The sequence below is a fragment of the Coccomyxa subellipsoidea genome (genome assembly GCF_000258705.1).
Source record: "Coccomyxa subellipsoidea C-169, whole genome shotgun sequence".
Lineage (NCBI taxonomy): Eukaryota > Viridiplantae > Chlorophyta > Trebouxiophyceae > Coccomyxaceae > Coccomyxa > Coccomyxa subellipsoidea.
The window spans coordinates 1,394,127-1,421,321 of record NW_005178036.1 but is presented as its reverse complement, the minus strand read 5'-3'; the positions used below and the strand labels follow the sequence as shown (position 1 = coordinate 1,421,321).

Here is a 27,195-nt window from a genome sequence, read left to right as displayed (position 1 = left end):
TGGCATGGCCTTTGTGCCGCTGCTGCCCGCCCTGCTCAATCGGCTGGACGAGGCACGCTTTGCCTGCCCCCAATCTCATCAATTTCTTTAGCGCTGTGCTGCCTGCAATTATTCGTAAATCCTAGGTCTTCTCTTCTCTCCACAGATGTTATTGCGCAAGATCAGTCACTACTGCGCAAATTCCCTCAAGGTACATTAGGCCACTTCAGAAGGACAAAATTCCTGTTCCTGATTAAAGAGGGATGATTTAAGGGCCGCTCAATGCATTGCGGCCTTTTTGTGGGGCCATTTTGGAGCAGAATACCTTTACCTTTCAACATGGTCAACATGGTGTAATGTTGCGCGCAGATTGGGCTGCAGGAGGAGGGGTTGACGGATGTGGTGTCGGGGCTGCTGAGCGGCAGCTTCTCGCTGGGAGGAGGAGTGGGGCCATTGCTAGGGGGGACGCTGGCCAACTGGTTCGGCTTTGAGTGGTCGGCTGCGGCATTTGGCGCGCTCCTGGGCGCCACCGGCCTGGCCGTCTGCGTTGTGGGGGCGCTCAGCGCGCGCGGTGTGCAAAGCGCGCAAAGCGTTCCGGAAGAGGATGAAGTTGACAGCGTGCCCAGCCTGCCCAGCATATCCACGAGGCGGGCATCAACGGGGCACCACCATGCGCCACCGATGTCGCCGCGACCGCCGCTCATGTCGAGCTCAAGCGGCCACCGGCCGCCGCATGCGCCGGGGCACCTGCACGAGCCGCTGCTGAGCCACGTTCCGCCGACGGAACCCTGATGCGGGATGTGCAGTATTACTCAGTATTCTTTCACTCGTGTTGCTCAGTGCCAGGTTGGCTGCAGTGCAGGCAGCTGCTGGCTTGATCGTTTTATTGAAGAGCTTCAGTGAAGTTCATGAATTCATCATAAATTATTTAGATGCAATATTGCAATTAATTGCAAACTTGCAGGTGCCCGGGCCCGAATTGAATTTTGAGCTGAAATTAGTTTGAGTGGTGATAGAGTGTAGACATCATATGGCATTCAGTGTCTTGAAGAGAGTCTCTTGGTTTTGGGTGGTTTATGTGTTCGTGCAGATTCCCCTCCAGACTGGCAGCTTCCGCCCAAACGACCTGCGTATTATTTTCTGCCCACAAACGGTAGTTGCGAAATTGATCAGTTCTCGCCTTCTTCTTCCCGTTGCATTGGCACGCCAGACTTCCTGTTCCTCAAATATCACAATTCTGTATTCACATGGCTGGGGGTTGCCGTCATTTTGATGTCGGGCGTGGTTTCCACGGAGGTTGATCGTTCCGGAGTTTGAATGCATGAGCGAAACATCGTCGTGTTTGCGGATCGTTAGTTAGATGATTGGTTAGTGCGCTGTACAAATCTTGGAGGAGTCCTTTGCACAACTAATCGTTTGTAACCCTACTCCACACATTGAGAAGTACGAGAGACCGCAAGCTCGACGGTTCCACTCTGCCCATCTTTTTTGGGCGAGTTCACACCAGAAGGGCAATAGCAGCCAGCTGATAACCTTCTCAAGCTCCAATAAGCAGGTCAGTCCCATTTGGTGTGATACATAATTGCGTTGATACCAACGGTTTGCGTGGGGTGAGTCGACAGAAGTGGCACAAGCCCAGTCTAAGCAATTTGTGGTGCGATCGCATAGAACGATCTTTGTGGTGTTCACAGGAGCTAGCCGGCACTTGCAGTCAGAATGTCGGGACAAGTTCTGCCTCCAGCTCCTGGTGGCAACTTGACAACCTTCCACTGCCCTCCAGGCCACTTTGACTGCTTCAACAACCAGATTTCTGACAACCAGATCAGAACAGCGTACGATTCTAATACCAGATCTCTGGGCTCGAGGACAGCAATGCCTTTTATCACAGTCAAAAAGATTATCCTAGAAGATTTGCTGCAGAAGGTGTCAGCATTGAGGAATTCGTCTTTTTTGTGCAGGCTATGGGTATCGCTGGCAGCTGGGCTGATCATGCTGCTTGTATTTGGGATCTTCAGGCGATGGGTGCCCAGTTACAAGCTGCGATTGGTAAGGCTTCACCAATCCAACCAGTGCAGATTCAAGGTCCAGAGGATACGTCCGAGAAAGATATCTTTCTTGCTTGTCATGTCATGTTGCTTACTCTCTTTCCTGAGCGCAGACTATGCCAAATGTATGGATCAAGCCACCCTCACTGCCTGAAGGAGGCTTCCAGCAGCTCTGGTGCGCAGACTCTGTCAGGGCCCATCACTAATGCATCGACATGCAATGTTTTCTAATATAGCGCTGCAATTTATGCACTGAGCTATAATGACTTGCCTGTTGTGGCAGGTCGTGGCTGTATCCAGTCTTCACCACGTCGGATGCAGACCTTGTGCGGACTGCGGGGCTAGACTCTTTGATGCTGATCTGGACAGCGTCTCTTGGGATTCAGGTGCGCAACTCGATCAAGGCCCCTGCATGCAGGCACAGCGGCACAAGAAAGAAAGTTTTATTTTAATCTGAAAGTTATTATGAAACCTTCGGTGGAAGCTGCTTACTGAGATTTCTATTGCTGTGCAGATCTTCTTGCCGCTTACCGTGGTTGGCATGGCAATCCGTGAGTGGCTTTGAACAACCTTTCTAATTAAGGCCCTTAATTTCTTGCCTCCATGACTTGATTTTGCAGTCTTTCATTGGCCCATGCGCGCATGCTGACAGCTGCAAGTTTGCTTTCGCAGTGCTGCCGATCAATCTGTATGGCAGAAGGGACAGGCATCTAGAAGATGTCACGACCGGCGCTGTGGCGTTTCAGCGACTCACTCTGTCCAGCCTGGCCCGAGGGTCTGATCAGTACTGGTACGCAAATACTAATTGCACATTCACATTAAATGCCCAATCATCTAGATCAGTGCGGAGCATTGCTGATGAGTCTGGCTGTAACGCATTTTGTGCTGTGACCAGGGTTGCCTTTGCCTTTGTGTATCTCGCAACGGCCTATGTCTGCTGGCTGCTTCTCAAGTACTACCAGGTAAGCCCATGACCCCCTGTTCTTACTTACTAGGAGACCATACATCTGCTATTTGCAAGTCTCAGACCACACCCCCAGAGATATTGTAGAGGAGAAGTCTGTTGAATATTTCGTTGTATGGCAGGCGCATGCGATACTGAGGCAGCGGTACATGACGGGCGGAGAGGCACTGATCAACCAGTGGCACGACCGAATCATCAAGGGGCAGGCAAACTCCACGCTGACCGCCAAAGCTGCGTCACCCGCTTACCTCACACCACATACACCTCACCCCGCAGAAGGGGACAGCGCCAAATTCTGGACTGCTGTCCGCGGCCTCATCGATGTGAACACACAGGTGAAGGGCAACCTGCCATTTTGCGATATGAAGCAGAGTGCCCTTTTTGGACTGTCATGCATTTCAAGTTTGTGTGGTGAAGGGCTTGAGCATTAAACTCCCGCTTTGAAATAACCTGTATGTGGTGTTGCTATGGGCGAGCTTAGACTTTCAAAGACTGACTGTGGTGTGTGACTGGCTGCAGATGGAAAACCTCACGGAGAGCTTTGGCGATCCTTGCCGGAACTGCATGGACAGGTGGGGCATGCTCTTTATGCATCACTTCCCCTATTCACAGACTGAGGCATGCATCCTATCAGCATGACCTGAACCTGTTAGGAATTAGTGCTGCGCTGAGCTGCCTGCCGAACAAAGCCTCACACTCGACCCTTGAAATTTTTAGTCCTGGCAACCTATGATTTTTTATCTTCATTGGCTGTGGTGTGATCATGTACCACATTCTCACACATCAGGCGACTTCTGTCAGGAGCCGCAGGTGCTGACGGTGTGCTGTGCTGCACAGCTATGACATACGGGCGGACAAGAAGATGTCTTCCTTGGAGGATGTCAATCTCAAGTCACTGCCGGTCACATCTGCCACCGCCCTCAGGGCACAGCTGCGCCAGTCGCCCTTCGCAGACGGCGCGCGCAACAGCCGATCACTGCCCACCCAGCCAGGTGCGCTGACTCAGCCTGCATGCATTGATGTCCTCAAACCAAGACATGTTATCCCAGTCTTTATCATTTTTATCACAAGCTGTTCCTGCCTCAAGCAAGGTGCGTCTGCAGCCAAGATATATACCGGATAACTATCTCCAAGGCCGCAGGGTGCGCTTACAATTGCATCAGACCAGTGGCTGAAGTGTATAAATGTAGTCTCTGATGAGAAGGGTTGGATGAGATGCATGCTTCTGCTAACATATGGGTAAAGCGCTGAATAAAGTGTTTTGTGGTGCAGAGGAGGATGAGCTGGAGCACAGCCTGCGCTCCTGCTACATGAAGGGCGATGATGCCAGCGTGCCCTCAGGCCAGGTGGGAGCTCTGTCAGACCAGCAAAGGCCGCAGAAAAGCCACCTTGTGTCTTGCGCAAAGAATGTTTTTCAATTTAATCCAGCTGCGCCATCCCTGCAGCTGTGCAGGGCCGCTATTGACTGGCGCATACAATGACTACAGGCAGCCAGAAATGGGCAAGTTATACCAGGCCATCTATGCATACGACAAATTCTGGTGTGTGCTGTGCAGGCAATGACGCGCAAGCTGGAGGAGGCGGAGGCAACGCAGTCGGACGGCGGGTACGAGCCGCCTGCGCTGGGCCCGCGCATGCGCCACTCACCCGGCGGCTTGGACGTGGAGGCCGGCTGCGCGGGCAGCAGCACAGCGGAGCCCATCAGCCGCTACGAGAGCAGGGCCCCCAAGGACGCAGGCGCGTGATCTACCCAATCACCGTTCTGCCCCCCCCTGCTTCTACACTCGAGTGTAGTTGGTAGTCCTCGGAGCTGACTGCAGAGCAAAGACATGTGATGGACCACCTTGGCTGCATTGCAAAGATGTGCGCATGCAGGCTGCCGAGAATACAAGCTGCTTAATCTGTGCTGAACCTTCGCATGTTGAGGCAAGGCCACATGTGGCGAAACTTCACAAGTGACCTGCTGGACGAAGCTCGGCGGAGGGCATTTAGAAAACAACCTATACAGCACTTGAAAAGGGACTTCATCTTCTCAAACAGTATAAACCGAGCTGATACCCATGATCTACAATTCCAGGGGCGGCGCGCGTGGCGCGGTGGTGGGCTCGGGAGGGCGGCGATGGCACACCAGAGGGTCAGGCGCTGGCGGGCAAGCCAAGCGTGTTCTTCCGCAAGACGGTGAATGCGCGCACGAGTGACGGCCGCGCGGTGGCTGTCAACGCGCAGCAGTACGCCGTCCTCGTCATGGACGTCCCCGACCTGCGCCGCAGTCGCAAGCCCACGTACGACTTTCCCGAGTGACATTTCTTGTAGTCTGACTGAGCTCAATTTGGCAGCACATCGTCCTTTCGCATGCGTCCCGATCTGTGACACTTAAGTGCCTGGCTAGCAACTGTTTTTCAGCAGCATCCCCTCCTATTGAGACATGCAAGCGGATCTGTATCTAATAGACATAGATCCCCCTGAGACATGGCCCTCTGCTAGGGATGTCAGTAGCGTAGGAGATGCTGGCCTTGAGGCGCTCCCACAGGTTTTCATTGGCCCCTTTCCATACTGCAGCGAGCGGTAATCCAGCATGCGCATGCACAGACCTGCGAGTGACTTTTGTTTAGACATTTATACATGGCACGCTTTTTGATCTGGTTTGAAGGATTCACAAAAGTCAAGCTTTTACAAAACTCAAGCTTTTCTGTGCAGCAGTGCGAGGATGAAGAAAGACGGCCAGAAGAGCTTGTGGCAGCGCACTAAGGCGTGGTTGTACCCGGCCGTCAAGAAGAGGAAGCGCGCTGCCTTGGAGAAGAACGACAAGGGCTCCTCCGACTCTCTGTCTTCCACCGAGTTCACAGACCGGACCATTCCAGACAGCTCATCAGAGATCCACCTGGATCTTGAAGGTGGCCACACCCTCCCTCTTCCCAAAGACACTCTTCCTATGCCATACCTACGCCTCTCAATATATCCATGCCTTCCCTATCAAGTTAGATTACATGTTGCAGGTCAAGCTCATCTTTGCGGTCCAGCCAATTACCAGGAGATCATGGAAATGCTTGTTGGTCTCCTCGAAAGTCATGCATGCTCTCTTGCATGTGTCTCTGACAGGTGCTGTGCTGCTGGTGCAGGGGGGCTGCCGTCTCTGCCCTCGATGTATGCGGACGAGCCTGAAGCGGCCGAGGAGGGCGGCCGAGCAGAAACGAGACCAGCAGAGCCGAAGGTAGCGATCTGGCGCGATCTCCCTTTCCCAAACCTGATCAGTTCTCATGAGGAACGCCTCATGAGCCCTGCTTCACAACACCACCATACTTGATGGATGTGAACACTTCAGAACAAGACCCAATGCAAGACTGCTGAGATGCAAAGATGCAGGATCAGCATGCATGCTACTGGCTCTGTTTATGATCAGTCATATCCAATGAATTCAGCAAAGAGGGCACAATTGTTGATGCACGTGCGATAGTTCCCCTTCTATGCAAATGCACTCAATTGGCATAGTAAAGCTGCCTCAGCAAAGTACAGCGTGAGTAGGTGTTCTCGCATTCTGCTGCGGGTGTTCTGGGCAGGGTATCACTAGTTTGCACACTGAATCCCAATTTAATACTGAGTGGATCTGTGGGTCACAGGCGGAGGCGCGGGTGGGGGAGGTGTTTGAGAGCATGATGTCGGCGGGGGAGGAGTCGTGGCACGAGGAGGTTGCAACGCTGACACCCACGCAGCTGGTGGAAGCCACCTTCCGCCGCCTTTTCCCCGACACCTTCCAGTACGCGCTCCCCGTCTGGCCACACAAGGTGCGCTCCACAACCTCTTCCTTTGTTTAAATGAGGCAATTCTTTGCGGCATGGGAAGCACAGATCCCGCACTCAAAGCGCACCTAGGCAAGAACGTACGTGAAAATTGCGCCTCTTCCGCAACTGCTGATCACGGCTGTGTCTTGTGCGAGCTCCCACCCTGCAATGCCTGCAGCAACGCCGTGTGAAGTTGCGGCTGTGCCCCTGTCACTCCGCGCTTGCAAGAAGTTCCCTAGACCTCCCCCAGCTCTGCTGCTCCAGCTGTTAATGATTGTTCGCCTGAATTCTGCGTTGCCTGCAGCTCTGGCTAGAAAAGTGTCATCACAATGGCCCTATGCACCACATGCTCATGCTGCAATGGTGGGCACAGCGACGCATTTGAATTCTTCTGCTTTCAATCTGCAGAGCGTGGACAAGCTGCTATGGAAGTGGGACGCGGCGTACAGCCGGCTGCTGCGGGCCGAGGCGCACTACGAGGCCGGCGGCTGCGCCAAACGGCCCACGCACCGCGCCGAACGCTGCGGTGGCCCAGGTGACGCATTATTCCCCTTTTCTCACCCACCCTCGAGGTCATCCGTCCATCCCCTGAGCGGCCCTATTAGGGACTGTTGCCATTACTTATTCTATGCCACCCACAAGCCAGGGGACTGTACAGGGACTGTGGTGGACCACCACTCACTCAAACTTCTCTTGGCCCCGCCCAGCATGCTTGAATCTTAAGAGCCAACGTGGAAATAGCCCTGCATGCTCGAACTTCAAGAGCTCAACACATAATTCAAAAGGACACCTAAAGAAATCAAGAGCTCAACGAGCGATACGCAACAACGGTTGCGCGGCTGAGAGCGGAGTCTTGTGCATCTGTGCAGGCTCCAAGGTGGACAGCATTGACTACTGGGCGCATAGTGTGCGCGAAGCCGAGGCCGCCATCGCACGCGAGCAGCACCGCATCCTAGGAGGTGCGGTCCCCCAACATTCTTAGCCAATGAGTTCAAATTTGATTTTGAAACAAGCAGCGCTGCCAGCATGCACAAAGTAATGAAGGACCCTGGGCCTTGCTTTGGCAGCCGCATGTGTGTGCAAGCCGCCGAGTGTGATGTGCAGTTGATGTGTGGGTTGGCAGCTGATCATTTGTCATCCTTGCCTGCTATTGAGTCTAGCGTGCAGAGAATGGAAGTACTCCTCTGGAACTTAAGGCCACATGACCTCTAAGCGTGGCAATCTACTACACGCAGCGCAGGATTTCTTGAAGACAGTCCTGGATCGGTCTATGGGGCTTGTGTAGGGGTGTGACTGAGCGTGTGTCTTTCTTGCATGCGCGCAGGCCTGACCTCGCCGTCGTTCTTCGCGTTCTTCCTGACACAGAAGGATGCGGCACTGGCGGCGCAGACGCGGATCCACTCAGAGGACGGCCACTCCTTCCGAGTCATGGAGGCACCCGGCCCAGAAGAGGTGCGCCACCCGCCTTCACTTGACACATTTGTTCTTCTATTTGTTTTTCTTCTGGTCCTTACTATTCAGATGACCTATGTTGCGGCCACCTATCATACAGAAGAATGCATTGTAGGCATGTGTATATTCCTGTCTTGGGCAATAGGGCAATAGCGTTATTTGGGCATTGAGAGACAGGACATGGGCTTTCATCATCATGCGCACCCAAGCACGTGAAGCTGGCTCATTAGTATAATTTAGATCAGGTCTGACAGAACTGAAGTCCTTTAGATTTGGAGTGGCTGCTCACATTGGTGGTTGAAATATGGGCGCAGGTGAACTGGCAGGTGCTGTGGAAGACGAGCAGGGAGCGCAGCGTGCGTGAGATCCTGGTCTTCCCGCTCATCGTTCTCATCATGCTCATCCCCATGGGGCTCTTCTCAGGTGCAACCCCTTTGCGCACCGGATCATGCAAGATGCCTTGACATATGCAGCACATATGCAACAAGTGCAGCCTATATTGAGCCCCTTTGCTGGGGTTTCTTGCCCCCAAGCCGGCTGCCAATAGTGCTCGGGGTTTGGTAATGCTCGTTGAGATCAAGCCAATATGACTGGTTTGTGGGACAAGTGCACCGATGCAGATGCAACAAGAACGCCTGAGCTGTCTGCCGCCATGTTTGGAATTTCAAACACAGCGCGTCGGCAGTTGTCCAGAGGCTGTTGGCGCATGCATGCAACCTACGTACACAGCAAGGTCACACATCCCATGTCTTTTTTAGTCATGGGTGCAATGCTGACGCTGGTGCATGCGTGCATGCGGCAGGCACGCTGGCGCAGGCGACGTCCGCGATCTGCGGCGGCCCGGACGCGGCTCAGGGCGGGCGGCTGTCCTTCCTGGCGACTTCCTGGTACTGCCGGGATGACTCACTGGCGCGGCCGCTGATCACTTCGCTGCTGCCCTCCCTGCTGCTGACCACCTGGCAGTCCCTCATCATGCCCCTCGTCCTCTACATGTGCGCCCTGTCCTGTTCTTTTATACTGTGGTAGAAGTGCTGCAGCTCTTGTCAGCAAGGTGATATCACATGCAGTTCAGTTCCGTGCTTGCCTTGGTCTGCAGGCGGGGGTTCAAAGCCTTCCAGCTGGTCTCACAGGGCTTCACCTGCATCACAATCTTTACATGTCTGTGCCTAACTGGCTGCTGTGATTAACACTACTTTCCAAGACCTCCTGTGGGCAATTCCCTTGAGAATTCCTGCGGACAATTCAACAAGACATCCAGAAAGATTGGGCAACTGAGCTCAGCATTTGGATGCTGCTGCAGATTTGCACAGATGGAGGGTCAGCATGCATCGCTCAGCAGCCTCGACCGCCGTATCTCCGGCCTCTTCTTCACATGGGTGTGCACACATCTGCTGTGATGCATAAAAAGCTACCGCTCACCCCCTCCATTTTGAATGTAGATTGAAGTCACCAGGCAGTGCTGAAGCATAGCCCACAATGGATGGCTCATTTATCTTTCAGCATGTGTGCGATTCAGTCCCAGATGCTTATGTTCCCTGTGCCTTGCAGGGAGTCTTCAATGTCTTCCTCGGTGCAATGCTGGTGAGCGCCTCTTGTCTGTACAATCACCATCACGCAATTACGCTTCTTTTGGTTCCGAGCAGTATTTTTCTGCCATAACACTTGTACAGAGTACTGAAACATTTCCCTTTGCATGGCTAGGGAGGCAGTATCTTCAGCAAGATCCGTCTGATTCTGGAGGTCCCAGCCGCCACACCAGACATCCTGGGAGCCGCACTGACAACATCCTCAAACTTCTTCATCAACTTTGTCATCATCCAGGTCATCTCCTGACGCATGCATGCACACATTCACAAGTCAATGCTGCCCACAAGTCCCGCATGCCTGAGGATTCTCCTAAAATATCAAGATTCCGTCAATGGTTTTGGTTTGGTGTGCAGGCGTTTGCAGTCAACCCTTCGCGCATCCTGTTCCCCCATTTTGGTGTCATCTTTGACCTTCTCCAGTGCTGCGGATGCTGCAGTGCGTCCCTTGCCTACTCCCCTGACTTGCTTTAATTTGATTGTCCTTGCACATGGCACATGACACAGGAATGCAGAGCACTGAAAATGGCGCGCCGCATCTGCAAAGCAGCCTGCATGAAATGGCATGAACAGTACAACCTGCTGTCCCCCTTTTGTCGCATGTGCTCTAGGCAGGCTATCAATCATTCGTACAAATGACTGATGAGGCATCACCTGTCCTGCAGGGCCGCGCAATGAGAAGGAGAAGGTGTGGCGCAATTCAAGCCTGAGCATAGGCTACGGCCGTGAAATTGGGGGGATCATGCTGATCTACATCATGGCCCTGTCCTATGCAGCCTGCTCGCCCATCATCCTCCCCTTTGCCCTGTGCTACTTCCTCACCGCCTGGGTGCGCCTCAGCTGCCCCACCTGCACAACTGCTACCTATTGTGATTGCACCAGGCCTCCCTAGGTCCCTCATGAATACTGAGCGCTTTGAGCTCACACGCCAGGACTGCACTGGTCTCGCCACCTCACCCACTTCAGATGATTCATTGGCAAGTGAGGCAGTAGAAATAGGTCCAATAGCAGGGCGTGGCACATTCCTGGCCTGTCTCTACAGCTCACAGCTGCTCCTTGTAAGGAGGTCGTTCTGATGCGCAGAATCACCTTCCCTGCTCAGGGAAGCTTATGATGTCATAGTCTACCTCAGGGCTAAATGCTCTCCTGCGTTCGGACGAATTCATCAAAGCTTCCCAGAGTCCGCAGAGACGCACATAAGAGGATGGGTTTGTCCAGACGCTGCAGATGGACTTATATGAGAGGCTGAGTGTGGGTGGCTACTGTGCAGGTGATGTGGCGGTACACCATCCTGTACATGACAGAGCGCTGCTATGAGTCTGGCGGCCTGCTGTGGGACCAGGTGTTCAACCACGTCTGCTGGTGCCTCTTCATCTTCGAATTCTTCACCGGTGAGCGCCACACCCCTTTGTGTCAGAGCATGCGCCTGAAGTGTGGGCAGATGAATGCTTCAAGATACTCACTCACCATCATGCATTTGCATGTCTTTTATAATCTGCATGTCTATTATAATCTGTAGTTAGGCTTGACAGGCTGCATGCCAGCAGCCCAATAAATGGTGCACAGCACGTGAACTAACAGCATCCGAGGAACATCAGAAGACAGTGGGGCATTGCTGGTGTGCAGGCTGCGTGTTCCTGGCAAACTCGGCCTTCGTGCAGGCGTCTATACTGTGGGTGACGGTGACTCCCCTGCTGTACAAGTTCCACAGCTACGCCAGAGCGCGCTACGGAGAGGCGGTCGCCCACATGTGAGCCTGAACCCCTTGTTGATATCCTTGCATCCCACATCCAGAATCGGTGTGCCACATGCACTCGCACCTGGGTACCCGCGTTGAGCAAGTGGCTCTTCACATCAATCTTATGATGCGGAAGGAGCACTCCTCGCATGTTGCAGTCAGAACCTCCTCAGTCTAGCCAAGAAAGGTGGTGTCGTTTGTAATAAAAATGTATTTCTCAGACTGCGTTCCCCTCACAGTAGATGCTGATGTGTTCTCAGACTCTAATGGGGCTGACCGGGCCAATGTGTGGGCAGGCCATTGGAGACGGCGCTGGCGGCACCGGAGGCGAGGGTGGCTCCAGTGGTGTACACCCCAGCATCGCTGCGCCCGGGCGCCAGCGGATGGTACCCCGAGTATGGCAAAGCCTGGGAGAACTGGGGCGTTCCTTTGTACACGCCATGAGTCATGGCCCATGACTAAGCGCAACAGCACACATGCGCAAGCCCAAGCCAGCACTTTTCACGTCAGGAAAGCAGTCATGGTGTTTCGCATGTGCTGCAGCTGTTGTGAGACAGCACTGCTGCAGCAGCAGCGCTGCTTATGATCATGAGACGTCATATTATGATGGACCAAGCAGGGGGACTGCTATAAGTATTTTATCTGCACTGCTCTTTCATTACACAAGGGAATTCTGTCATTGCTGTGTACTAACAGTCGGCGCTTTCTCAGCTTCAAGCTTGCATCTGAGCAAAATTCTGTTCGGTTCTTGTTGTCAGTGTTTAAGCTCTAAAGCAAATTTGATCAATGCATCGCAGTGGTGACAAGGATGTTCTCTTGCAACAAAGCTAGCACAAAAGCTAAAATTTGGGAATGTAATTGAACGGCGAACAATAATTTAAGATCTTGCTGGTCTCTCTAGAATTAGAGCACAATGCCCCCATACGCCCCCTGATTCCAAGCAAACTTCAAGACAGGTTCTCAGTGAGCAACCAAACATGTTATATCTAATTAGACAGGTAATGCAAACAACTGCCACAGTGATTGTTTTGTTGCTGGTCTCGACATTGATAATCTACCCCAACGCTGCACATGGTGGATACTGTAGAATATATGTAAGGCCCCCGTGCCTTGTTGTCAAGGTGAGAGTGTCACCGGTCTGACTGGATCAACTCCTCTATGGTCCAGTCCTCGTAACTGCAGTGCACAGGACTTTGCCTCTCATACAAACGCGGTTTAGAAGAGGAAGCATCTGCACAGATTGCACATGCATGGTGAGGGCAGGGGTCCTGGACTTGCTCACCTGCCATCAGGTAGGTAGCGCCTGACAATGAAGGGGATCTTCTTCTCTCTCAGCTCCTTCATGGCAATCTCCAGGGGATCTGACTCCCCATTCAGCTCCACCATGACAGGTGCATTCATGCTGCATCGGACAAGAGATGCTTTGAAAGGAAGCTGATTACAGAGAAAGTCATCTTGGCACAGGCAGAATGCTTTGGTCTGTGAGTTCTGGCCTGCATCTTGTGTGCTGAAGGTGAAGCTTACCTGATTTGAAGAGCTCTGGTGCCCAGTATGCGCGCTCGCTCGTACTTTGTCATGTACCGAGTGGTTATGCGCGGCCGATCGCTGGGTTGTGCCTGCTGCTCGAGGATCTCCATCCTCTCTTCCCCTTCTGGCAGGGCGTCCTCCTCGCCCTCATTGAATGGCTGCAGAATACAAGTAGGATCACTTCCATTCTAACTGAAGTTGAAATGCATCAAATTGCCTTTAAAATGGTCAATTACCTCATCTGGTGCTTCTGGCTCATCGAAATCAGCCTCAAACCTGCAAGTACCCCAAGCCAAGCCGTCAGATCCACCACACTAAGAAGTTCATTTTAGGGCTCCCATCTCCATCCAAAAGGCGCAGATGCTGTGACTCAGGATATTTGGGTTACATAAGCAAGACTATGAATCACCCAGCATCTCCACCGAATTCTTCCTCCTCTGCCATCTGTCTTTCCAACACGCCCTCGCTTCGCAGAGCTGTAACTTCGCTTTCTTTGACCGAGGCGCTTTAGTACATGAGATAATAGCTACACAAGTGTCCTTCCGTCCATCATTGTGGTCGCCAGAGAGTTGTTTTGCCGCTGATCGGCAATGCAGCAGGCAGATCGCACGTGGTGTCACATGGGTTAGAATCCTCGGCTTCCCTTGGGTTCCAGTGCGATCCCCCACGAACATAACAATGTGGTGGGAAAAAAAGTTTCCCTTGAAGATGCGTCAGAAGATCTGGTCCAATACTTTGTGCCTTGCACTTGTAGCTTTGTCAACCTCATGCACTGTCTTTACTGTCTTCACTTTCTAGAAACTTCTCGTGCCCTCATCCTTATATAAAACAAGTGCTTGAAGTAATCAGGAATATCCGTTGGATTGCACAATTTGGGTCGTACCAGGGAAGATCGGGCATGAGCACGGTTTCGGATGTCAATATGAGTCACGATGGCTCCAACGCTGACACAGGCGACCATATCGCTCCTGCTAATTCAAAAGATCTACTTCGGCAAGAGCGCATTAAAGCAAAGAACAGGTACCTGGGGTTAAATACCTCAGCACCTTTGAAAGTTGTGCATTGGACGGTGCCTTGAGCATGCCGTTGACAAGAATGCCTGATAACCTCCCTCATGACAATTAAACATTCTTGCTAGAAGATATGAAATAGTTGGCAGAGTCCGCATGTATGTGATGTCCACCAGACTTGGTCTGTTGTACAACAGGAGGGCACAGAAGAAATACAGGGAGAAGAAAATGAATGAGATGGACCATTACAAAGTGCAGGTGAGTGCCAAGCAACATAGTCATGTAACGAATCTCATGAAAAGTGATGGGCTTCTGTTGAGCAGTACACATATTTCAATGCTCATCGGTGCAACTTGTCATTGACTGCCAGCATGCATGCACAGATAAAAGAGCTGAATGCGAAGATGAGGCAAATGGCGGAAGAGAAGAGAGCGCTCAAGGCTGATAGGGACAGGCTGGAGCAGATCATGCAGTCGGGGGGTGCGCAAGTCTCAAGCATTCCCATCCAGCCATCCCCTGCACAGGTACTCAAATAGAGCATCTTTTGATATTTCTGTTCCTGATGCTTTCTGCAAATGCTGTGTCGAGTGTCCTTCAAGATATAAGCAATTACTGTCCTTCAAGATATAAGCAATTACTGAAGACAATCTGAAGGTGAAGGTCTGGTTCGCAGCAGACTCCGCGCACACTTGTTGAGGTGATGGAGTCTTATCCATACTTGCATGAGTCACGTGAAGAGCAGCTCCGGCAACACAGGGTGATCACTTGTCTCCTTCAGATCTCAAACACCTTCTCTGTTGCACGTTGTTGCAGCTGTTGCACCTGATCATGCACTGGCCTCAGTTGCATTGAGGTCATTCTGTCTCTGCAGCAATTTGTGGAGACGCTGAAATGCCTTTTTGCCAACGGAGCCGAGGATGTGTCATCGCCAGCTCACAATGAGGCGCTTGCGCTCATGTCAAAATCGGTGAGTGCTGGGCTTCCACTGCAGAAGCCTGAAAATGAAAATCCGTGCCTCTTAATCTTAACAAAGAGGGCAGAAGACTTTCCTGGCTTGATGTGACCGAAGGCCTCTTTTGTGGCTGGTTTCTGAATGGCTCCAGCTCATGCCTGAGTGTTCCTGTGGGGTGTGATGCGCTGCAGAGGGAGGTACAGCAGATCTTGGTGCTCATGTTCCCCTTCAAAGCCGCCAGGCTCAAGGCGGACATTCAGCAGCAGGCGTGCAGGGAAGCCGGCCCCCACAGCCCAGCCTTGTGGAGATCTACTGTGGTGCACCCCCTCGCTAACACTGACTGCACTTAAAACAAAGGTTTTGACAGTCCCAAATGGAATTACCAGGCGTGTCCTGCAATGCTGGAAGGATTTGGACCTGATCGTATTCTACTTTGGAACATGAAAAGAGTCTTTCTGAGAGCTCAGGCTTGTGCAATGCAGGCAGCGGCAAATTTCACGCCGCTGCAGCGCCAGCGCCTGATAGCCCTGCGGGCCAAGTTCCTGAAGGACATCGATGACGTGGTCACGGAGCGGCGCATCCTCACACAGGGCATCAAGGTGACAGCCTTGGCTCATGGCTCAGACACCATGACGCGTGCATGATACCCTATGTGTGAGCTGCTGTGGCAGACGTCTGCAATAGATTCACGATGATGTGTTTGTGCTAGCTTACTTCATCACTCACACACACTGTCCGTCAATTGTTAGATCCATGCTGACAACTTATCCAACGGTTTGTTTACGCCTGAAATTATGCTGTGGTGTGCGATCCACAGGCGATGCTCCCGCACCCCGGGAATGCATCGGCATTTGCCAACACGCTGTTCAAGGCGCAGCTGTCCACGTCGCAGCTGAGGGCCAACCTGGAGAGGGAGTACCAGCTCGTCACCCACTTCATCTGCAAAGCCGTGCACGAGGTGCGCCGACCCTCTCGTGCTTGCTGCCTCTGCCACTTCTCTGCTCAGTGGCTAGGCATGCATGCTGCACCATTTCTGGTAATGAATCCGTGCGCATGACCTCGGTCGCAGCTCTTAAGCACAGTTCGAATGATTGGTTGTGCCACCAGATGGCATGTGAGTCAGCAGGGGTTCCTAAACGAACATATAACAGAATTGCATATATGTACTTATAGATCCCCCTGGTGTCAACATGAGCCTGCATGCCGGATCGTCCAGCATGCGTCAACATTGCTTCAGCGGGTTGTTGGCGCAGACCATAACGCCGATCCAGCATGCGCGGTGCATCGTGGCGGCTGCGCCGCACCTGCCGGACATCCTGTACATATGCAGCCAGCTGTACATCGAGGAGGCCGACCTGGCCGCGGACATCGATGCGCTGCCCGACATGAACACCATCTTCAGCGATATGAGCTCCTACTGGTCAGCCGCCCCTCCAGCTGTCAGTGCTGCAATTACTCGAGAGAATCAAGGAGTTCCTGGCTATTTGAAGCACGTGCTAAGCATGTGGCAGGCTCCCATCCGCTGCTCCTATTGCTAGCGATGATCAAGTGATGCGCACAAGGCCAACAGAGGATCGCCAGCTGTATACACTCTGCCAAGCGAATTTGCAGGGAAGTTTGAATAAATACTTACTCTAGAGTCCCATGGAAATCAGAAAGACCGGCTTCTGAATGCATCATGTGGGCGCAACTGCTGCTCTGGCCTGGCTTGGGCTAGGATGGGAAAACTTTTCGAAAGATCGTCAATGGTTGTGAAGGGCTCTTGGGGGCTGAGATAGGGCTGGGCAGCATGTGGCGCCTCCTTGATGCATCCAGACGCCGTCGTGTCGCGTCACTGGTGATGCAGTGGTAACTTCTTTAGGAGCGTGTCAGCAGAGGTGGTATTTCGGGGTGATTAAGATTCTTAGTAAAGGCCTTTCTAAGTCCCCTGAATGGTGTGGCCGGCGCGCAGGTGGGTGACGGGGCAGGAGCAGGAGGAGATGGATGGGTCCCTGTGGCCGGCAGTGTACCAGGGCCTGGATGTGTACCATGAGCCCTCTGGGCCGCTGTCCGCCCCTCCTGCCGCCTCCCTGCTCGGTTTCACCTCTTTCAGCCAAGGTGAGCACCCTGCACTGGAGCAAGCATACCCAGGACCCCACATTTGACGGCACTGAATTCTGTTGGCGTCTGCATTGCGTTTGCAAGGGCACTGGAGGTATTGCGGGGGCACTGGAGGTATTGTCTGGAAGAGCTGGACTATTGGCGTGGGGTGGATGGAGGAGGTTGTCTGGGAATTGATCTTGTGGGTAGGTCTGAAAAGACAGCAAGGACTGCTTCTTGAAGATGTAGGGGAATTGAAGACTTCAGATTTGAGGTGGTGGAGGTGTCCTGTGTCTTCCCCTGATTCCTGAGGCCTCAGATGACATCTAAGTTGGGCAATCTTCTACATGACATGCAAGGAAAGATGCTTCAAGATAGTCCTGGCTCGGTCTATGGGGCACTCGGTCACTTTGAGTTCTGAGTTCTGGTGTCATGTGCCGGCAGGGGCGGATGATGTGGCGGCAGGTGCGGCGGAGGACGAGCTGCCCACAGATGCAATTGCAGCGCTGCTGGCGGCTGACAGCCTGCCCCTGCCAGATGAGCTGGACCCCTGTCACACTGTGGAGCCCGCTGCAGCCCTTCGATGGGAGTCCTGATCTCAGGCTGGTCTCAGCTTGAGCCCAAGAGAGGGCAGTCCAATGTGTGTCTCAGTCAGTCAGTCAAGGCGGCGTACTGTGCCTCAGGTACAGTACTTGATTGTTATTTATGAAGGTGTGCGGTTGTGCCTGGTCCTCCGTGAGCTCTGCTGGGCTCTTGGGTGCGCTACAGGCAGAAGTATAGGATGTAGACTATTTGTCGCTCTGTGATCAGTATTTATGTGGGCAGTGCGCAATTTTTCTGTCAGCAATCTGATGTGTGCATTCCGCCAGAATGAAGGTCTGCACCTATGTTTTTGTTTTTGTTTCGCTGGGATACTGGCTTAACAAAATTGCTTGGGGCTGTGCCTCACAATACTTATGTGCAGTGTGCCAAAATCTATTAGGCTGGAAGCACTCTGTGAAAGTACATACGTTGAATATAAAGCGCTTGGGTAATGTTACGACCTCATTTTTTGCGAAATTGTCAATTGGATGAATGTGCCTGCGCCAGCTTTGCGCACTTGTGCTGTACAGCATGTCCACAGCTGGTGATAGGCACCTGGAATTTCGACTGGTTTGACGCAATGTAAAAGAGGGTTCTATGGCCATGGCAGCATGCATGATAAAGCTCACAAACTCAGTTACACAATCCATCCTCTCACTTGTCAAACGAGTGTGTACGTACAGCTGGCAGCAGCCTACTAATCCCAATCCCAGTCTTTGCTTCCACATTGCGATCATACGCAGTCAGGCCCTGATCAATCAATCAAAAATAAAATCACAGCAGACAGACTTGCAAAAGTGTCAGACCCCAACAGACACATATAAAAAAATCCCCTTGACCTGTGCAAGAGGGTGATTCGGCGGTAAATGTGCGCGCATATATGAGCATGGTACAAAACCCTTCACATACTTCGAGTTTGCCGTGTGCGGGTGGTAAGTCTCATTCTTCCGCAAACAGAGCATCTTGATGATCCTACAAATCAAGCATCCACAAAATGAAGAGGGCAATCAATACATACGGAGATGGTGTGCTAATAAACCGATTGTTGCCTTGTGCATTGTCAAAGCCAGGGATGAATGTGCAGAGGCTGCAGATCCATCCCTGACCTTGCCCCTACTTGTAACAACCAGCCCAGCAGTCACAGCAGATGGTCTGCTCGGCCTAATCTACCCCCAGTCAGTCAGTCCTTCCCATCTGTACGGCATACTGCATTGTCAGAACAGTGCTTCAGCCACAGGCTGCTACTACATAATCTTAATCCATCCCGGTCCTTGAACTGGTAACCACTGAGAGCTTGCAAAAAGGGTCCTGTCCATGGCAGTAGGCTCTGCTCGCATGGGCAGCCCGAGACACATTCAAGCGCCCCCCGGCATCTGCCTCCTGCCACAAATCCAAAGTGCACACAGAACAGACGCCCAGTTCTGCTGGCGCGGCCGCGGCGTCCTCTGAGAGAGCCTTCTGGGATCAGCACACAGCCATGGGAGCACCGGCCAGCTCGAAAATTGCATGTGCGCGCTCCCTAGTCCTGCTCGTGCGGAGCCGGGGCGCTGAGTGGGGAGGTTGCATCATCCTCCATCACGTCCCTGTGGAGCTTGAAGGTGGGCTGGGGCCAGATCTGGACCTGCCAGTGGGTGGAGGCAGCACTGACAGAGCTGTGGTCCCTGGCTCGGAGCTGCCATGCGTGCTCGGCTGGCGGCGCAGAGTTTTCTACCGGGCCCCAGGGCATGCTCTCCGCGACATCTTCCCCGTCATCTGCCGTGCAGCTGCGCTGCCGCTTGCTGCGATGACTGGCACGAGTGTCCTGCGCGGCCCAGCAGGCCGGCTCCTGCGACTGTGTTGTGCAGCTCTGGAAGGGGTTGTGCATGGGGTGGGAGGCTGTGTGCGCCCTCTTGGAGCCGGCGGCTGGCCCCTGCACATCATTTGCAACGAGTCTTGAGCATCCAGGATCTGAAAAGACATGTAAGTCGTGTTGGAGTTCGGTATCATGTAATCACCAGCGTTTCAGTACAAGCTGAAGTTCCTGGACTCAAGAGATTGGATCACGAGCAGGTCATCTCACATACCTCCATGGCTGGTGTGCTGACGGCATACATTGCTTTCAGGCTGGAGAGGTAACTCTCCACAATGTTCATGGGGGGGCCATCGCGATTTGATGCCGGAAGTCGCTGCAGGGGGACATCGCATGACGCAGCTCTTTCATGTTGGTGTTCTCCAAACAGGCCGGTCTGCTGCTGGACGGCCATCATGTGCAGTATTCCAAGCAGATCTTTTGTCGACGGCCTGCACGAAGATACAGTCGTTCATAATAATTCCTTTCGTGGTACGACTAATAGTACGACGATGCTCGCTGCGGTTGACATTTATCGACGCGGGCCCGACGGCTCACGTCTTTGAACTGATATCAATCACTCAATTGATTTCTCGGTGCTCTAAGACTCGATGCAGCTGTGTGTTCTGAAAACTTGTCGTAGTCTAGCTGTCTCGGTACGGCAGCTCAGGCTTTTGGTTGTGAAGCGCAGAGTATTGTTGAAATGACACGATGGGCGCTGCACTCAAGTGACATAAAGAAGAGCTACCTGATTTTCAGATCGTTCGAAGCATCCTGCGCCCATTTCATGACAAAGAGGACAAGGATCCAATTCTGTCAAATCGTTTGGTATCAGCTTGTCACAGGCCTGCGTTCCATTTAATACGTGCGCGTGCGCCTATAAATGACACTCCGATCCAAGTTTTGGCTTTCACAGCGGCACCATTGTGTATCGGATGAACCGCGCAATGTCCATTCGGGCCAAGAAGTGGAAGTTCCGGGGGCGATCAGCTGGTTTGAAAAGATTGTGCCCTGCCCTTGCCAGATGGCAAATCTCAATTGCCATCCCAGCTTCTGCAAGTACAGCTTTGTCATCCTTTTCTGGCGGAAACCATCAGATGATTGTAGAAAAGAACAGGCGGCAGGGAAGTTCAGGTGCTTATATAGTGTGCAGATCCTGTGAATAAGCGTGCAGATTGCATGCAAGACTCGTCTAAGATCTAGAGGCCTAGGCTATGAAAGCTTTGGGAGAAAGTATCATACATGATGTCCCCCGTGCCTCGAGGCACGGGGCTCCTCAGTACTGGTGGTCATGACCACTGGTCATACTGGCAGTACCGCCGGTGGCAATCCCTTTGGGGAACAAGTACGGCTGGTAGCTACCTACAGGCCATCAAGATGCCATCATTTCAGAGGAACCTCAGGGGCATGAACACTAGGAATAGCTCTGGCACACTGGCAGGCAGGTCAGCCCCACCATGGCATTCTTCATGACTGATGTGCATATCATATGCACATCATGATGAAGTCCACTGTACTTCTGTGCATGATGCTTGCCTATGTCTACCGGTACCTTAGCTGTGCAGAAAATTGTCAAACAAATTGGCTTACATGATTTGCTTTGAAAAAAAGGCACCACTTTGACACTGCACAATTTGCAGTGAATGAAAGAGCGTGGCGCATCCTGCATGTTGAGAATTAATTGAAAAGAGTGCCCCCGCAACACAGCGTCGTCAAGGCAGGAGTGACTGCTGGCCACAAACATGACGTTCATAGACAATCCAAAGGAATCCCATGTCCCAAGTCTGATCCTGACAGCCCCAATCACTCAGTGTGCTCGTCAAGTCACATTGCAGGTGATGCGCACCCTCACTGGTCCAAATCTCGAGGACATTTCCTCTTTTTCAAGGATTGGTCCTGCAATATGACATACCATCTGACCACGCGCCAAGCAGGCACAAGCAAGATCTCCATCACTTGTCAAGCACAAGTGAGGCTTGGCCACAATATATGATACAAATTGATTGTCCTTGGCGCATGTTCCCCTCAGGCCACCTTGCAGCACATTATGCTCCCAGTCTGCAACACGAGGCCTTAATAACAGGTATGTTCAATGAGGAAGCAACAAAACCAAACCCCCATATATTGACTCAAACATGCAACCCTCTGACAGAGCTCGCGAGCTGAATGTCCACATCAAAATGCCTCAGACTCGGTTGTGAAAAGTGATGGTCTCTCTGCCCAAAGATGGCAGGGCAGCGATTGCTAATTGAGAGGTATTGAAGCCCTTCTGCTGGAAGTGGCGGCCCACACCCAAGAAATAGGCTGAGCTGTGTGTGCGCATGAAGCAACATAACCCGGACGGAGTCAAACAAGATGCTGCCCTCTCAATGCAAAGCTTTCGCAGCGCCAGACTGCGCGCACATGTATCCCCTTGAGGGTAGTCCTAAATGCACATGCAAGTTCCCGGAAAGAAGAAAATTCAGCCCATGTTGAAGCCCCCGGGCTTCATGAAAGACAGCTCATCTGGCAGGCACCACACACACTCCAAGTGAGTGTCTCTGTGTATGCACAGCGGACAGCTACAAATCTCGAGGTCATTTCCCTCTGGTCATCTGCTCAGTATGTGAGCAGGTTCCTGAGAATTCCATCAGCTCAAGGCATTGCTAGGCAAGGCTCTGATACTGCCTTGGAATGCTGAAATCCATCTTCGACAAGCTGGCCAGTGTGTTCAAAAGCATGTTCAGTTCTGAAGTCTTATAGACCGAGCAAAATGTCCCTGCACCCAGCTACGCCTCTGGCCCCGGATCCTCGCCAGAGGCCCGAGCTTTTGCGTCAGGCTGCCCAACGAGCATGGCAGCACCTGCACAGCGGGAGCAGCCACTTATCAGAGCCCACCACAGCCATTCATTGACCTGCGATTCTGCTAAAAATGGGGCACCTGGCCCCTTCAGCACCATCATATAGAAACAACTCTGTGGTCTGTACAATCGCACGGCGCTCGGCACCTGCTGACAACTTACAACTGGGCACTGCTCAGAAATGGATCAGCGCGCCTGCCCCTCAGTGGCAGTCTCATGCCAGGGGGTGACATCTTCGGCCATTTGATTGCCCTGCCTTGTATTTTGGCTTCCTCCTAGCTCCTAAAATCATTTCTTTTCCTACACAGGCCCCTAGCAGGCCATCACAAATTTAAAGCTGCCCTGCGAGGGAATGCCACTCACCCTGATGCAGGCGGAGCTCGCCGTGGTAGAGGGCGCGGAAGGGCGAGTCTGGCGGCAGGGGGGACCAGGAGGGGGCCTGCTCCTCGGCCAGCAAGGACGCGAGCGGTTCGGCCAGCGCGGCGTCGTGGCCGGCCGCATCGGCCGCGGCGGTGCACAGCGCAAAGGCATTGACGACGTAGGGGTGCGCATCCACCACCATGCGCGCCTCCTGCACCGGCTGCAGGATCTGCGCACAGCGCACACCGCAAATGTCAGCTGCAACACCAAATATAAAACCTAAGAAGAGCAGACGCGCACAAATTGCCACCTGGTTCTCCCGTTGCTGGTTAGATGGGCGGACAAACAGAAAAGTGTCACCTCAATCTCCTGTTGCCAAAAGACATCGGCACACGCACAGATAGGTTCCAGCTTGCCCTCTGACTGCCTGTGAGATTGGATACCCAGACAGTGCCACCTAGGTCATTTCAAATTCTCAAGCTTGTTATTTCTCCTCTGCAGCGAGGGCTCGCCGCAGTGCTGTGCTGTGCGCTGCTGTGCGAGGTCAAGGCTGCAGGTGAGCGGGGCAGACGGTGAAAAATCAAGGGACGTTGCTCACCTTCTCGCAGAAGTGGTGCAGGAAGGTTATGACAAGCTGCTGCTCCTGCAGCTGGCTGGCCTTGAGCTGCGCGCTCGTTTGGCTGGCCGCCAGCAGCGCGCTCGCAGTGTTGCCAGAATCCTCTGCATCCGCTGCATCCGCCTGCACCCACACCCGTTCTGCTTCACAGGCTGCCCCAGCATGCGCTTCCATCCTGTCTATGCCATGCCACTCAGATCTGGCAACACACTTCATATCTCGAACAAGCATAACAAGACATTGCCAGAAGAAAAGTATGCTCAAGGTGACATCTGCAATTGGCTGCCGTGTCATTAATTTGCAATACATTGGTTCCAGCCAGCTTTAAACTGACAATGGCCTCACTCTAGTTCTCAGAGTGAGCGTGAAGATGACATTTAAATACGAGGAGATAAACTTGGCTGTATCAATGATGTGTAAGCACCTGCAGCTTGGCAAAGGTGGCCCTGCGGTCCTCTAAAATTCCACAGACCTGCTCCAGTAGGTCCTGGCGCAGCTGCACAATCTGCTCCACCTGGGCGGGAGTCAAATTCACACGCTCCTGCAAATACACTCCTCCTATCATTTCGATGCCCCACCAAGCACACACTTTTAGCACTGCAACAATAGGCCCATTTCATCAATCAGGCTGATACATGAGCAATGCATGAAGGTGTGTTCAGATGCATAAGTCAGAAGTGAGGGAGGACAATCTTGGAAGAGGTATTGGAGCGTAGATCTGGCGCAAGTATTGTATGCAGAAGACGCACCATGATGCGTTTCCAGATCTGGGCGGATGGCGGGCCAAACTGCTCCTTGGGGGCCTTGGCCAGGGTGGCGTCCAGCAGCTTTGACAGTTCCGGCAGCCGCACGTGCAGCTTCTTGCTGACCTCCCTCTGCACACACACGCACGACGTCACAATGTCTCCCCATAATAACAACAATCAACCTGCCATCCTTTCAGACATTCCGATCATTTCAAGCGTGTTTCATGGACTGCTTTGGCATAGAACAGCAGTGGACTGACATGACAGGCATCATGCAACAAGCAATTTGGAAGATTGGGCTCACCCCTGCCAGGACGAGCTCTTCCACGCTGGCCTGCGCTGGCGCGTTGGACTTGTTGCCCATGTCCATCAGGGCAGCCGCCAGCTCCCTCACCCACACCTGCGCATGCCCCACCTCCTCAGGCAACACCATCTTTGGCTGGTGTGCTTCAACGAATCCATGCTTTGATCATTGCTGGGTATTGGCTAGCCGTTTGCACTGCTCTACGTGCAGGACATCTGTAATGAATCCTTACCTTGTGCATGACAGGTGAAGCTCTGTGCATGCCCATGACTGGACGATTAGAGTACATAAGATGAGGGGGAGGCTCACATTGTAGAAGCGGACGACGTCATCCAGGGTGAGGGGTGGCTCTTTTGCGTCGGCGGCCGCTTCTCCATTGCGCACGAGCGCAAACACCCTCTGCACTGCGCGCGTCGTGTCGGCATCCGCCTCCATGTTCACGGGTTGTGTGGGCGCCAGCACATGCACCTCCTGCACATCGGCAAGCTGCTCTTCACTTGCATGCATGGCGCTCATCTGCAGCAGTGGAGCACTACTGCAACTGAAGCATTCAGGGGCGGTTCATGTAGCTCGGAGTATGTCAGCTATGCTGTTGACACGCAGTGGCTTACGTGGAGCACGCTGGGCGGGGAGTGCCCATTGGCCAGCTTGCTGTCTGGCAGGTCCATGGTCTTGCCCATGCTCATCTGCAGCCGCAGGCGGCTGACTTCCTGCTCCAGCCTGGCTTTGTCAGCTGCCAGCACAGCCTTCTCTGCATTGGCCTGCTGCAGAGCTGCAGTCAGTACCTCCACCTGATCCTGCCAGACGAGGGCCTTCGCCTGCGTGCAGAACTTCCATTCAATACTCTCTGCAGACGGCGATTATTGCTGGCCACTTGCACAGCTCTGACGTAAGTGGGTCCCTATCTATTACGTTTATACGACAACATTAGGCTTTGAACGTCAAGCTCGCACGCTCTTTGCTGTCACACTCTCGATGGTATTGCTGAGCTGTCGTGCCAATTTCAAAGTCTAAACATGAGTCTGGACCCAGACTGCTGCAAACGTCTTCACGGTCCTTAGTCAAGAAAGGGAGGGTAAACAGCACCCCACCTTTGTTCGCTCCCTATAACGCGCTTGCGCCCGCCTGTTCTTCAGCTTGAGGAGCTCGTGGCGCCTCATGGCTTTGGCGATGGCAGCAGGATCAGACATGCCTGCTTGACAAGCACAACAAAGGGTAAAATTCAAACTCGGTCAGTCTTGTCACCAACGAGGTGGGCTCACCAGCATGCCTCTGTTGCCCTCCCTGCGACAGTGCAATTGCTACACCTTCCAGAGCCCAGCAAATCAAAGATCCTTGGACCGGGATTCGCACGCCCGTGACATCTAGATGTCCACGCTTTATCCTTCACCGCCTCATCAAGCCTGTTCGGTTCCCCTTTGAGACACCTCACAGCCACTTCCAGCCTTCAACATCTCACTAGAATAGCCTTTCAATGAGCGAGACGCATGCGCTTCGCAAGCCAGGGACGTACTGCCTTCCGTGGCGCCAGCGGCCATTAGCTCATCCTCTTCTTTAGTGGCGTCATAGTACGCCCCGGCGCTGGGCGAGGCGGGGTCGTCCGACGACATGCTGCCGGACATGATGTTGCGCCAGTCGTACTGCTTTTGTGCAACACACGACAACCTGACCTGGAGGACGTAAACCAAACTCATCGGGATCACGTCACCATTGCTCGCTTGAGGATCCATTTGCACATATGACTCACGAGAGGCCCATCGTGGGCGTCAGCTTGCCACGATGCCAGGAAACTTCCAAGCCCGATGCAAGACAAAAATTTGGCATGCATGCATCCGAGAAACCGTTGCAGTTGTCCTGCTGGATGTCATCAACCAATATTAAGAAGGTGCAATCTGTTCTCTAATCTGCACCACCTGCAGGCCTGGGCCTGGCCCAGACGACATATACGACCGCCGCGGCCGGCGGCCGGCGGTATTAAATTGTTAAATGATTGATAATCTGAGACATGTACATCATGTGCAATGATTGTGCAGCGGGTCACAGGCATGCATCATGCCACGCCGTGGCGGCCACGGTGGTAAAGTCATGATCAGCTCACTGAGGCTGCACATGTGCAGCCTGTACAGTCACTGACTTGGCAAGCTTTAGTTTACACTGAATGCCGCGGCGCCAGCTATCCTGTGCTACAGAAATGAAGTTCAATGCAAGAGACGCCACTATGATGGCTAGCTAGAGTCTTCTGAGGATGGCCCGGGCTTCAAATTAGCCTCAGGCTTAGCCTGAGGCCTCTAGGCTGCAGCTGGCTTCAAGCCAACTTAAATGTGCCGGAGAGCTCCTCAACCTGAAGTCGTCGACTGGGTTCCTGCAAAACTTGCATTCGGCATGTACCCGAGACTGTTCTGAAGACCCCAATATGCATGGTATTTTGAACACTTGCAGTAGCTTCCAAGGATTGCTGGGGGCTGCATCACCAGGCAAGAAAGCCTGAGGGCGCGCAAGAGCTTGATCAGCCAGGGAACTATCGTGGAAGCGTGTGAGTATTGTCATCAGCCCCACGCTGCCTGACAGCAAACAACCCCACACGGTCCAGCAATGCTGTGCCGTAATCTGCCAGTGAGCACAATTTTGCATGCCGGAGAAATAGTCAAGTTTCCATGCAGTTCTTGAGCAGTAACCTGGCAGCCTTGTTGGCGGCATCCCAGCTGCATTTGCTGTGCATTTTCCAGGTCAGCCATTCCCATCAAGAATGCCCTGCTCATGTCTCTGGTACCCCTGGCGCCCCTGCACAGAAGGCAGAAGGTTCAAACATTG

General features: G+C 53.0%; 8 protein-coding genes across 8 annotated transcripts; 5 read left to right on the top strand and 3 right to left on the bottom strand.

Annotated features, from left to right (window-relative positions):
* Positions 1-2,140: 2,140 nt before the first annotated feature.
* Positions 2,141-4,733, top strand: COCSUDRAFT_63149 (hypothetical protein; the record flags this gene model as incomplete). Its single annotated transcript, XM_005648109.1, has 9 exons — positions 2,141-2,199; positions 2,308-2,410; positions 2,645-2,814; positions 2,920-2,986; positions 3,111-3,323; positions 3,508-3,560; positions 3,826-3,980; positions 4,261-4,334; positions 4,545-4,733. 9 exons carry the CDS (start codon positions 2,141-2,143, stop codon positions 4,731-4,733), a joined length of 1,083 nt encoding a protein of 360 aa, XP_005648166.1.
* Positions 4,734-4,924: 191 nt separating this feature from the next.
* COCSUDRAFT_63148 (hypothetical protein) lies at positions 4,925-5,289 on the top strand (the record flags this gene model as incomplete). The annotated part of the gene is made up of 2 exons (XM_005648108.1): positions 4,925-4,943; positions 5,066-5,289. The coding sequence occupies 2 exons, from the start codon at positions 4,925-4,927 to the stop codon at positions 5,287-5,289; spliced, it is 243 nt and encodes an 80-aa protein (XP_005648165.1).
* A 406-nt stretch (positions 5,290-5,695) lies between these two features.
* On the top strand, positions 5,696-11,984 carry COCSUDRAFT_63147 (hypothetical protein; the record flags this gene model as incomplete). Its single annotated transcript, XM_005648107.1, has 16 exons — positions 5,696-5,882; positions 6,108-6,199; positions 6,606-6,770; positions 7,176-7,302; positions 7,637-7,726; positions 8,092-8,219; positions 8,534-8,642; positions 9,022-9,211; positions 9,520-9,595; positions 9,768-9,800; positions 9,921-10,040; positions 10,160-10,241; positions 10,468-10,631; positions 11,073-11,193; positions 11,429-11,552; positions 11,837-11,984. 16 exons carry the CDS (start codon positions 5,696-5,698, stop codon positions 11,982-11,984), a joined length of 1,956 nt encoding a protein of 651 aa, XP_005648164.1.
* A 410-nt stretch (positions 11,985-12,394) lies between these two features.
* Positions 12,395-13,618, bottom strand: COCSUDRAFT_53409 (RNA polymerase Rpb6). The gene is made up of 5 exons (XM_005648106.1): positions 13,477-13,618; positions 13,304-13,343; positions 13,065-13,225; positions 12,823-12,942; positions 12,395-12,716 (listed from the first exon to the last, which is right to left on the bottom strand). The coding sequence occupies exons 1-5, from the start codon at positions 13,509-13,511 to the stop codon at positions 12,671-12,673; spliced, it is 402 nt and encodes a 133-aa protein (XP_005648163.1). The 5' UTR covers positions 13,512-13,618; the 3' UTR covers positions 12,395-12,670.
* A 624-nt stretch (positions 13,619-14,242) lies between these two features.
* COCSUDRAFT_41804 (hypothetical protein) lies at positions 14,243-17,704 on the top strand (the record flags this gene model as incomplete). Its single annotated transcript, XM_005648105.1, has 9 exons — positions 14,243-14,335; positions 14,461-14,601; positions 14,949-15,044; positions 15,221-15,346; positions 15,512-15,628; positions 15,847-15,987; positions 16,283-16,449; positions 16,981-17,126; positions 17,553-17,704. 9 exons carry the CDS (start codon positions 14,243-14,245, stop codon positions 17,702-17,704), a joined length of 1,179 nt encoding a protein of 392 aa, XP_005648162.1.
* Positions 17,705-18,311: 607 nt separating this feature from the next.
* Positions 18,312-19,119, top strand: COCSUDRAFT_33141 (hypothetical protein). Its single transcript, XM_005648104.1, has one exon. The coding sequence runs from the start codon at positions 18,657-18,659 to the stop codon at positions 18,963-18,965; it is 309 nt and encodes a 102-aa protein (XP_005648161.1). The 5' UTR covers positions 18,312-18,656; the 3' UTR covers positions 18,966-19,119.
* An 8-nt stretch (positions 19,120-19,127) lies between these two features.
* Positions 19,128-20,461, bottom strand: COCSUDRAFT_33139 (hypothetical protein). Its single transcript, XM_005648103.1, has 3 exons — positions 20,267-20,461; positions 19,754-19,970; positions 19,128-19,599 (listed from the first exon to the last, which is right to left on the bottom strand). The coding sequence occupies exons 2-3, from the start codon at positions 19,931-19,933 to the stop codon at positions 19,210-19,212; spliced, it is 570 nt and encodes a 189-aa protein (XP_005648160.1). The 5' UTR covers positions 19,934-19,970; positions 20,267-20,461; the 3' UTR covers positions 19,128-19,209.
* Positions 20,462-22,286: 1,825 nt separating this feature from the next.
* On the bottom strand, positions 22,287-26,006 carry COCSUDRAFT_63143 (hypothetical protein; the record flags this gene model as incomplete). Its single annotated transcript, XM_005648102.1, has 10 exons — positions 22,287-22,360; positions 22,722-22,947; positions 23,317-23,457; positions 23,759-23,875; positions 24,084-24,209; positions 24,385-24,480; positions 24,694-24,855; positions 24,996-25,202; positions 25,476-25,576; positions 25,898-26,006. 10 exons carry the CDS (start codon positions 26,004-26,006, stop codon positions 22,287-22,289), a joined length of 1,359 nt encoding a protein of 452 aa, XP_005648159.1.
* Between the last annotated feature and the right edge of the window lie 1,189 nt (positions 26,007-27,195).